Here is an 11,843-nt window from a genome sequence, read left to right as displayed (position 1 = left end):
TTCCAGTTGCATTTTGCTATATATTTTCTTTTTTTTACTCTTTTTTTTTTTTTAATTACTTTAAGTTCCAGGATGCAAGTAAAGAATGTGTAGGTTCGTTACATAGGCATACGTGTGCCATCATGCCTTGCTGCACCTATCAACCCATCGTCTAAGTTTTAAGCCCCACATGCATTAGGCATTTGTCCTAATGCTTTCCCTGCCCTTGCCCCCAACTCCCCAGCTGGCCCCAGTGTTTCTTGTTCCCCTCCTTGTGTACATGTGTTCTCATTGTTCCAACTCCTGCTTATGAGTGTGTCCAACTAAACACATGCGGTGTTTAATTTTCTGTTTCTGTGTTAGTTTGCTGAGGGTGATAGCTTCCAGCTTCATCCATGTCCCTGCAAAGGACATGATCTCATTCCTTTTTATGGCTGCATAGTATTCCGTGATGTACATGTACCACATTTTCTTTATCCAGTCTATCATTGATGGGCATTTGGGCTGGTTCCACATCTTTGCTATTGTAAATAGTGCTGCAATAACCATATGTGTGCATGTGTCTTTATAGTAGAATGATTTATGTTCCTTTGGGTATAAAATGTTCTGTGTGAGAGACATGTGAGGGGAGAAGAAAACACACACACACAATACCTTTAAGGGTAAACAACCTTTGTCCCACATGAATGGCAATGCAGATATAATAAGCAAATGATACAAAAAGCAACTTGATATAATAAGCAAATTGATATAACAAGCAAATCGCAATGGGAAGGGGAGAAGGGAAAAGATATATATATATATATGTGTATCTTTTTAAAATATATACATCTCATATATATATCTTTTTTATATATGTATCTTTTTATATATATATATATCTTTTTTTCCTTCATGGAAAGAAACAGCCTGGGCTCCAGAGTCAGCCACCTATTCGTGCATAGACGAAGAGAGGTTTCATGAAGCTTTGGCACAGTCTGGGCCTCTAGCTGTTTTTGTAAAGAGTTGTTTGGCATGAGGCCCAGTAACAAGGGCCATTCACGACTGGGCTCAAGGAACACAAAAAGACCAACTTGTTTTTTTGCGATTGTCTATTGTTTTTCAATAACTAACATATAGGAAGAGATTGAAATAGAGATTTTTCCAAGACAGTGCTGGATGAACGCCTCAAGGGGCTTATACAACCTGTTCTGGGACTTGGCGACCACTGTTTGTGTCCGTGTTCGGTTGAGTTCAAATTTAATATTTAACTTTTCCTCCACATTCGGCCTCAGTTTAATACTCAATTGTACGAAAATACCCTTACAGATACATGGGGAAGGGAATATTTGATATAGTTTACAGATACAGGGTAAGTACAGGAGTATTAAAAGCACAATTAATAAAAATCACATTCAACATGGCTTTGTGAGTAATACTGTGAGAATTGTCAGGGCTATACACACAACATTCAGTATGCAGTAAGATGCAAACTCCTCTTTGGACTGCGGTAAGCATGTCTAATGCCATTTGATTTTGCAACACAACAGTACGCAACTGAGCAAATTCATCTGATCACAACATTAAGTCCAGTGTCCGACTCTGGAGCCCAGGCTGTTGCTTCTCAGTGTGGTGGGGAATCCTCCTTTCAAAGAGCAAAAGTTAGTTACTTATTGGGCTTTGCTGGAAACAGAGCACATCTGCTTCAACCATGATGTCTTTATGAGGCCTGAAATTCCTATTATGACTTGGGTCATGAGTTTCCCCAAAACTCACTGGATATTTTTTTCCATAGACAAAGATAGGGATCATCATCAATTTTATCACGTTTAATCCTCTATACAGAAGCCATAATCACATAGACTTTCTAAGGTGGAGCTGTAGTGGGAATCTACCCAGAAGTTCTGTTGGTTCAATCAACCTATTTCAGATTATGTTGTTCACTTGTTATGAGGGAACTAACCTCATAAGTCACATACTTTGTCTTTCCTCCCCTTTGCACCCATTTAACTGGAGCTCATAGCACCCTAACAACATGACAACCTGTGCCATCTTGAATTGATCCTACCAGTTATAGGAAGAGAGTCAGAGGACAGAATTTGTTTGCTTCTGCTTGGATAAGACAATATACAAATCATTTCACATTCACCAAAGTTTTCAAATTGTAATTTCATTCGAGATGCTGAGTCAAGCTCCCCTCAGTCTGCCTCCTTAGAGCTAATTCTTCTAAGGCCAATAATAACAATCATAGAATGCTAGCCTCGATGATCTTAACTACCCAGTGTACTTTTATCACTCTGTATCTTCAGGAATTTAGTGGACTAGTCCCCATGACTACCATAACAATCTTTGAAAGCGATGGGATCATCTGAGAAACACTTTTTAAATCCCAAGTCCCTTGGTTCACTTCTAGAAGGCCATGGTGGGTGCCCCTAGTCTGACATCCAGCTCTCTACACCAGTTGTCAAGTGATTCAGGGTGAGTAGCCAAGCAGCATGCACACTGGGCTTCCTGGAATAGTACTTTCTGGGTAAAAAATCAGAGACAGAAGCAATGGCAGATGAGTGATCCTCTGGTGTTTATTTTATTCTCAGGCAGCACACAGCAATCTAACATAGCACATATTTAGTTCTGAGAAAGAGGCTCTGTGCCTTGGATTTTGGGTCTTTTAAGCTTCTTAACAAAACTCTTTAGTGAGATTGGGATGTGGGATCTAATAGCAGTATGATATAACAGAACCTTGGCTTTCAGTCTTATCTACTCCCTTAGCATTCATCTATTGGAAGAACACTTGGCTTTCTTCTGGTGTAATCCATCCCCATGATTATACACAACTGCTTGGTGTAAACTTGGCTGAAGTTCTCATTCACCATGGTCAGCTCTCTGTCAGGATGGATTGCATTAGGACCTAGGCTATAGATTATAGCTTGTTTCCACAGGCAACAGGCCAACTTTCTTTTCCAGGAGGCCGCTTGCAGGTCTGTTAACTCAGGCAAGTTAATTCTTACCTCTCAACTGTCTTATAGGAGAAATTGACAAAAACCATCATAAACAAGGCATAACCTGGTTAAGTTATTGAACTTCAAGAATAAATCATGAATTCTTCAGGCACTCACAGGAAAAAAGTCAAATCACTTTGTAAGCGTGGATTAAAGAAAGGGTAGTAATTATCCACTGGCTTCAAACATCCCCACAACAACATTCAGTGCCAGGACACAATGGAGCAATGCCTACTATCTAAAGCTAAGTTCACCTGGAAGTAGCTCATGTGAGAATAATTTGGGAGTGGAATGCGAAGAATAAGAGTAAGAGACAGGGGAGTGAAACAGGGAAGAAGGGAGGCCAATAAAAACATGCTTTTATCAAATTAGCCACTGGTAGAAACAACTAAGTGCTCCATCCCTTTGGAATGGTGTTAGAAGTCTTACAAAATGTGCTTCTAGAACATCAGGGGAGGAAGGGTGGAAACGTTATGTTCCCCTGATCTTCGTAAGTGACAGTAACCCTTCTAATGTCTAGATTGCACCTGTTTGAGTGGAAACCTGTGTCTCAGAAGCCCTAGGAAGGGTAGCAAGAAGTGCACAACACAGATCTGAGGTAAGATTCCATAACGCCACGAAGACCATGAAGGCTTATGCAGAATTGGTGGCTGTAACTTCAACTGGAATTAAAAGGTAAGGCAGAGACTATTTGAAATAATGTTAAGAAGTTTTGTCTATACCTGAAGAGTTCTGAGGAAAAGAAAGTACAAGCCCAACGTATTATACTCTACCAAGTATAATATCCTTGAAGAATACTTTTCAAGAACAGAGGAGACCGGAAGACATTCTCACATATAAAAGAACTTAAGGCCTGTGGCAGTCACAGAACTACTTGGAAAACTATTCAACTACAAAACAGCCAACCCTGAAAAAGTAAATGAAAGAGCCATACGAAAAGAACTAGCTCAATATTCAATGTCAGAATAAAAAAGTAGTAGTATTTACAAAATTTTGAGTAAAAGAGTGAGCCAATAACTTTGTGTCCAAAAGTTACCAATCAAATATAAAGGCAACAGTCAGGCATTTTCATACATGCAAGAAAATGGAAGATACTGCAAGTCCTTCTTGGTAAACAAAAGCAAAACAAATAAGATAAAGAAATGAATATTGGAGAAGCTGTAGTGTAAGTATAGGGGATGAATATTGCATTGATTTAAATATAGGACTTTAGTTCTGTTATAAAACAAAGTGATATTAAAAATTTGGGGCTGGCTGTGATGGCTCACGCCTGTAATCCCAGCACTTTAGGAGGCTGAGACTGGAGTCCAGGAGGTCAAGGGTGCAGTGAGCCATGTTCGTGCCTTTTGTACTCCAGCATGGGGAACAGAATGAGACCTTATCTCAAAAAACAGTTTTTTTAAGTTAAAAAACTTTTTTGACTCTGTGAAAATAATAATAAAAATAAGAAAGTGAGAGGTATGGAAAGAATGTTAGATTTTTATCTCCCATACCTCTAAATAAGTATATGTGGGTTTGAAAACATAAATTCAGCTTCTGTTTTCCATAATCTTTTATTCTTAATCCATTTTTTTGCTTCCCTCTAACACATATAAGACAGGTTTTTGTATTCTTACTGTCTTCAATTCTTACCTTTCCATTCTGTCTTAAACCTACTTCACTCAGGCTTTTGCCACTAAATTGTTTACCAACCCCACTTCTGTCAAGTTTATCAATGATCTACAGGTTGTTAAACATAATGGTCAATTCTCAGACTTCATCTGACCTGACCTAAGTAGTATATGACAAACTTGATCACTTTCTCCTCCTAGATATGTTTTTTTCCTTGGTTTTCCTTCTACCTCATTTAGCCCTCCTTTTTTGGTCTTCATTACTTGTTCCTACTCTTCTCTCCAGCCTCCCTCTGAATGCTGAAATGCTCAGGGCTTAGTCCTTGAATGCTTTCCTTTCTCTGTCTCCCTTAATGATCTCATCTAATCTATTTACTTTAAATACAAACTACCTCTAAAAATTTTATGTCCAACTATCTACTCCACATCTCCACTTAGAAACCCAATAACAATCTTAAATTCAACATGTCCAAAGTTGAACTCCTGCTCTTCTTTCATAATCTAGTCTACTTCTAGCTTTCTCCATTTCAGTTGATAGTAATTTCATATTTGTAATTTCTTAAGCCAAAATGTTGAAATTATCCTTGGCTCTTCTTTTTGTCTCCCACTCTCTACATACAACCCATAAAGAAAACTGCTGGCTTAACAAATCTTAAGAATATAGCTGAAATGCAATCACCTCTGACCACTTCTACTGCTGCTACTTTGTTCTAAATCTGCACCTCTCCCGTGAATCACTGCAATAGCCTCCTAATTGTGCATTCTCAGCAAAAAGGGCAAATCAATCAATTTAAAATGACATTTGTTTACGGGTCATTGTTATCTGAGTCTTACATTCTTGGGCTCCCCACTTTCATCTGAGTACATTTTGAGAATGAAGGGATGATGTATTTTCCTTTAATCCGCTTGCTTTCTGCTACCCAACACCCAGGAAGAGCAGTGCATGCTGCAGGCTTGGGGGCTGGTGGAGCAACTGTATATTATTGGGAAATAGGGATTAATTATATCTAAGGTTCTACAGTAAAGAAGCAGAAGCCATTGTACAGTAATGCTCAACCTTTTATTGTACAACAACTTCTGCGGCTGGGTGAGGTGGTATCTGACACATGCTATGACCAGCTGCAGCAGGAGCAGGAGGCTTCGAAGACAAGGCCAGCCTGGCAGTGCTGAATGAAAGTCTTTCCATTTGCACAATTGTAGAAGGCATTCTTGTCAGTGGGGTCAGGGTACAGGCCATTGGCCTTGTTGGCACAGAATCCACTATCACTGGGGCTGACACTGCCTGTGAAGGGTGCCTCAGTAATGGGAGTAATGGGTTGGGCTGGAGCTTTGCAACCTGGGAAGGAAAAAAAAAAAAAAAACAAATCCTGAACCTCCTTGCTTTTAGCCAGTGATACCTGATGTGTGAGAGCAAATACCCTGGATTTTGTTCTTGGCTCCTCCTTCTATGTCTGCATATTTCAGTCTTCTGATCTGATATATCCTTCCTACTCCACTCACCCCTTTGCTTACCAACTCCTTCCTCATCCTTCAAGGCACAGTGCATTTTTTCCTCCTTACAGCTTACTGAATGAAATTTTTCATTATCATGAACTCACGAGAAGGTTACTTATTCTTTTGAGGGGCACATTATCACATAATATCTTCTGTATTGTTGTCTAGCTTTGCAATTTTTGTAAATCCAATTTCTCTCACTAGATTGTAAATTCCATAGAGTAGATATGGATATTTATGCATTTGGATTGCCTGTGGTACCTACACAGCACTGTATATGTAATAGATGTTCAACAAATTGCTTGTAAAATGAATGAAGGAAGGAAGAAATGGTGAAGAGCCCTGTTTGTTCTTCGCACCATTAATCAGTTGTTACCAGATAGGAATGGAGCAATAGTCAATTACTTGCGCAATGGCTCCCTGACTTGCAAGGAACCTTTGGAATTTCTCTCAAGTCTGAGGCTTAGTGTCCCTTCTCACTCCCTAACTCACTTGTACTCTGCAGGCCCAGAGCATCCTTTAGGGTGGTGATCAGAGGGAATTTTCCTTCATTGCAGAAAGTGCCTGTGAAATCATCCAAGTCAATGGCCCAGACCATGGCACCTCCGAAGTTGTTCTTCTTTAGCCAGTCAGCCTGTGGTAATTAGAAAGGAAGTCAGTTATGTACAGACACCAAGGCTGAGCTGCGGCTCCAGGGCTATAATGGGAACATGCTCACAGGCAACAACAGTCCATAAAACACAGTCTACCTTGATTTGGAAACTCTTGGTGTTATCATATCCAAGCCACTCATTTCCTTTGTAGGCATAGGGAACATCCTCATTAGCCTCCCATACTTGAGTAGCTCCATTCTTCAGGAAGGTACAGATCTAACAGAATATAAGGAACAGGTCAAGAGGTAGGCAGTGTCCTTGTGGTGGCAGAGGTAAAAGGACATGGGGAAGGGGAAGTAGAGCAGGGTTGCATAAAAACTACTTGAAAACAAAGGTCTATGACTCTATCAGCAAATTTCTTAGTTCATTTGGGATTCTGTTTCTTTACCCCTTTTGAGTAATTTATTTTCAATGTGGGGAGAAACTCTTAAATCAAGGAATGCCCTGGCAGTCAGAAGTGTCTACAGATTGATATACTCTCACCAATGAGAGCCTGCTTTCCTACACTCTCTGTGTTTGGAATGTAGCCTGAAAGGACCCTAGTGAAGGGCCAATTAAAGTGGTGCAACAGGGGGGCTTATCTTGCCTCCCTTCTAGAGAGTCACAAACATCCACTTTCAGCTCCAATCCAAGAATGATTCAAATACTGTTGAATATTGCTCATATTATTAGCTACATGTACCAAGAGGAAGCCACCTTTCCTCTAAAATTTCTGAGTGTATACCTCATAGTAGGCCCAGAACCCAGACTCCCTGGTATAGGGCCCAGCAGGGCCAGGACCAGTGGTAGGGGCGCCAATTCCATGATTGGAGGGATTGCTCAGAAGGAAGGTATGTCCATAGGCTGGGAATCCAACGATGAGCTTCTCAGCTGGGGCCCCGTTGTCCTTCCAGTAGTTGATGGCATAATCCTGCAATGGTAGTGGGTTAGCTCGAGTTCTCACCCACAGCTGATGGCCTAGTGATTAATTATTAGCTAAACTTTTTTTCAGTTTGGTTGTGCCCACTCTACAAAGTACTTGCAACATATTTTAGAGCATCACTGACATATATCTGTTAAAGTGGTAGGTCTCATTCTCAACTAAATTCTTTTAATAACGTGCAGGCTTTACATATACCCTTCATATAAAAATATATATGATGGAAGAGTAGAGCTTTTAAAATGATATTCCTGGTATGATTCATTAGTTAATGGCTGAAATTCTATATGATATACATGGGCAAGGGATTAGAACAGTAGAAAATGGGTAAGGCAAAAGGGAAACAGCAAAAAGGGAAAGGTGGAAAAAGCCTTTTATAATTTATTGAAATAGGAGCAGTGGCATATCATGTTCTTTTATTAAAAAGCAGTGCACTTGTTATTAATCTTCTTTCATATTAGGTTGAATTATCAGTATGGTGTTAGTAAATAGGGAAGTTTTTTAGTAAATGAGAACAGTTGATTAATTATGGCAGCCTAATTCCCCATTTGAGAAAACCACTAGACTTACAATGCCTTTTGTGCCTGAATCTCTGTGTGATTTTCATCATCATCTCTGGTCTGCACTTGCATCTGTACAGGGACTCACCACATTGAGGTAGGCATTGCTGCCAGTGTCAGTCGGGTATTTGTACAGGGGGCTGTTCTCTCCAGTGTAGCCCTCCCAGGGGCCATGGAGGTCGTAGGTCATGACATGGATGTAGTCCAGGTACCTGAGGTGGGGTAGAGGATTTAAAATCATTTCTGATGGTCATTTCCCATACCTGTGCAGTCATAAGGCACCACTTCCAAAGCCTCCTAAACAAGGTCCCTGAATAGCAAGACGGACCAAAGACAAGTCTAGTCTGCCCAAGTGATACCTCCAGGGGTTTGAAGATAAGGTACATCACTCACTGCGACAGTTGGGGGATCTCGTAGCCAGACTGGATGGTGGAGATGCCAGCAGCTACTGCAGCAGTGACCAGCAGCCTGGGCTTGTTGCTCTGCTTGGCCTCCTGCTCAAAAGCTTCACGCGTTTCCTGTACAGGAGCAGGAGAAAGTCTGTGAATAGTAACTTTAAGTTGACTTTCATGAGGTTCATGACTCTGAATTAAATTAACCTCTTCCATCCTTCCATTCATTCCTCAACATCCTTACTGGAATAGGATTTTCAGGTCCTTCACCCCAACTAAAATTATAGGAAACTAGGTTTAAGGTCCCAGTGATCTTTCATGTGAGATGGGTGTATGCTTTCCAGTCAAAATGATCGGGAACTCAGCTCACCTGCACCAGGACAGTGAAGAGATGCTTGTCCTGAGAAGGGCTCCCACGAGAGCCGGGGTACTCCCAGTCATAGTCCAGCCCATCAAACTTATACTGGCGCAGGAATTCGATGACTGAGTTGATGAAAGTCTGGCGGTTCGCAGGAGTGGAAACCATGTCAGTGAAACTGAGGGAGACCCAGAGAAGGCAGGGTGAGACCTTGGTGGTCCCAACACCTTGGAGTAAAATCAACCTAGGAAGTCATCTCCAAAAAGAACTTACGGAGCAGTGCCAAAGTTCCAGCCACCAATAGCCAAGAGAGTTTTCAGTTGACGATTTCTGAGGGAAAAGAAACAAAGTGTTTTATCAGAACAAATGAAAAGAAAGGGAAGGCATTTCAACATTTAGCTGCAATAGTGAGGAGGAAGCCAGGAAAGTGTCATGCAGCCTCTCATCCTGGTTTATCTTTGTTCTCATCCCTATTTCCTACTTTTTGAATGTTGGAGTAGGTGACTATGATTGGTAAGTTTCAATGTCTCCACAGTTCTTTTTTTTTTTTTTTTTTAAATATACTTTAAGTTCTAGGGTACATGTGCACAACGTGCCGGTTTGTTACATAGGTATTGGTTTGCTGCATCCCAATGTCCCCACAGTTCTAATTATTTCCCTAGGAGTGAATCTCCTGACCAAGGAGACTGAATGCTTTATCAATGACAGCTTTGGATTGCTTCTAAGTAGAAGATTGTTCTCATCTGAGTCCACCAGTAGTTGAACTTGTAAGCTTCCCTTGGCAACTGAGGTGGGATTTAGTTGGCAACTAGCTTCTGTGAGCCAGCCATTCCCCTTAATGTTAGAGTCATTCTTGCACTTGAAATAATAAGAAAGCTGAATTTACCTGCTTGTTGGCCTGTTTGGAATTTCAGCCTGAAGTCTGCTGTGGAAGATCTTGTTTAAACTGTCCTTGAAGGTTAAAAGACTTGAAACTCAGGTTTTCCGTCACTTACTTGTTTTTCAGGCCATTGAAAGCTTGGTAGAGAGTCACGTCATTCCATTCGATGGTGGTGATCTTGTTGTTCTGCATCCCAGCAAAGGCGTAGATCAGGTGGGTACAGAGGCAGGGGTCGATGTCGTCAGGCGTGAAGCGCCCCAGGCCTGGCCGGTACTGGGCCCAGTTGGAGAAGTAGCATGTCAGCTGGTAGGCAGAGCCTGTTACCCAGAGGAAGAAGGTGAGAGACAAGCTCCCTAGTGGTCACAGATTTCTTTGCAAACCACAGATTTCCAAATGATTTCCCTATTTGAAGTCTCAAAGGAAAGGGGAAAAGTCGATGTAAGAACTTCATGTTGCAGGAAACCTATAATTATATAATTTGCAGGCAATAAGGAGCAGGCAATTCAGGGCTGAAGACATCTCTTAGAGATAGCTGTGTTCCTCCAAGAGAGAATTGAATAACCTTAGAAACCAGTGCCTTTAGCTGAAATAGAACTTTAAAGCTAGCAAACTATGATTTAGATGTATTCTGGCTCCCTTAGGTGGGAATTAGCACTTACGTACCAAGCATTACTCTGAGAAATTTACTTATATTTACTCATGAATCCTCACCAAAACCCTGTGAAAGAGGTACTATTATTTTTCCCATTTTACCCATTTGGAAACTGAGACACAGAAAGGGTGACAGTATAAGTCTATTTAGCCCTTTTAGATGTCTTCCTGAGTAATTCCACCCAGGGGGAAGTGAGTTATCCACCAGGAGCCAAGGGCCCTGGCTACTGGTTCAGATTCTGCCATGAACTCTCTATATTACCTGGGTCAGGTCATATGTCTTATCTCTGCCCCCGTTAACTAGTCTGTGAGATAGGGCGGTAATGCCTTCCCTGTTCACCTCTCAAAGAAGAGTTGTTTTAAAACTCAGTAAGATGACAGATCTTAAAACGTTTTAAGAGCAGAAGACACCATGTAGCTGCCTCACCATATTAATTTTTATTGTTAACACGTGTTCTTTCAGACGGCCATCTAGTTGGTTTCTGCTTTGGGATTTTTTTGGCCAATGGTATTAATCCTTTAAACTTGGTTGGGGAATTTCGAATTCTCTAGAGAGTAGTTAATAGTCTCTGTCTGATGTGGAAGGACACAGGGCGATACTGAGTTTCCAAATTATGAAGAAGAAAAAGAGGAACAATATAGTGGTTCATCCCAAAAAATATACATACCTATCTCAGCTGTCAGCACAAGGAGCAGACCTTAAAGCAACAGAGAGAAGAATGAACTGGAGGAATGTGAGTAGAGCAGCCTTTATACATTAGTAACCTCACGTTAGCAGTAGGAAACTTTTTCTATTTTTCATTCTTTTAAGATCCTCTGTCGAAGTCCAACCTACTGAGGCTGGCAAAGCCTTGGATTTGCCCTGGAAGTCCACTCCCCTCTATTTCCATTCAAAAGACCATTAAAGGGTTAAAGTGCCATGAGCCTTTGGGTCTTGGTGAAGGGAGGAGGACGGCAGGGCAGTGAGAAACCTATCACCAGGCAATTTGGGACTTTCCCCCTTTCAGTACATCCCCACGCTTTTGCCAAAAGCAAAAATGTCAGATGATCTGGTTTAAATTTGAAGGTAAAAGAGTGTTAAAGGGGCAGAAAAACAAGAGGGAGAGAGTCATTCAGAGGTACAGAGATGAGACGATCTCTTACCAGTGAGGAGGGTGAGCTTGGCCATGTTGCCTCAGTAGTAGTGTCTCCCTCATCCAACCTGCCATTTATACCTTCTTTGCCCTCTCTGGTGCCTTATCAGATTCTCCTTTATCGAGATTGCCTCTAAAGTAAGTGTTGATATTGGCAGTACTCACAAAGCTCAAACCCATTTAAGAACCCATTACTGACAGGGAAACAATACTATCTTGATTTCGTTTAACAAGAG

At 41.1% G+C, this 11,843-nt stretch overlaps 1 protein-coding gene across 1 annotated transcript; it reads right to left on the bottom strand.

Annotated features, from left to right (window-relative positions):
• Window positions 1-5,608: 5,608 nt before the first annotated feature.
• LOC105554302 (acidic mammalian chitinase-like) lies at window positions 5,609-11,642 on the bottom strand. The gene is made up of 11 exons (XM_012000704.1): window positions 11,618-11,642; window positions 11,143-11,172; window positions 9,939-10,140; window positions 9,217-9,273; window positions 8,956-9,121; window positions 8,587-8,711; window positions 8,282-8,405; window positions 7,439-7,624; window positions 6,811-6,930; window positions 6,554-6,695; window positions 5,609-5,903 (listed from the first exon to the last, which is right to left on the bottom strand). Exons 1-11 carry the CDS (start codon window positions 11,640-11,642, stop codon window positions 5,677-5,679), a joined length of 1,404 nt encoding a protein of 467 aa, XP_011856094.1. The 3' UTR covers window positions 5,609-5,676.
• Between the last annotated feature and the right edge of the window lie 201 nt (window positions 11,643-11,843).

The sequence above is a fragment of the Mandrillus leucophaeus genome, unplaced genomic scaffold, assembly GCF_000951045.1.
Source record: "Mandrillus leucophaeus isolate KB7577 unplaced genomic scaffold, Mleu.le_1.0 Scaffold64, whole genome shotgun sequence".
Lineage (NCBI taxonomy): Eukaryota > Metazoa > Chordata > Mammalia > Primates > Cercopithecidae > Mandrillus > Mandrillus leucophaeus.
Note: the sequence above shows the minus strand (reverse complement) of the source record. Positions and strands in the feature narration are given on the sequence as shown.

What these genes read in the sequence shown, in the direction of transcription:
- LOC105554302 (XM_012000704.1), bottom strand. Translation starts at nt 11,642, where the DNA reads ATGGCCAAGCTCACCCTCCTCACTG. An exon ending in GCAATGCCTACCTCAATGTG is followed by an intron (nt 7,625 to 8,281) that starts GTGAGTCCCTGT and finishes CTACCATTGCAG; the next exon opens with GATTATGCCATCAACTACTG. An exon ending in GGTTCTGGGCCTACTATGAG is followed by an intron (nt 6,931 to 7,438) that starts GTATACACTCAG and finishes ATATTCTGTTAG; the next exon opens with ATCTGTACCTTCCTGAAGAA.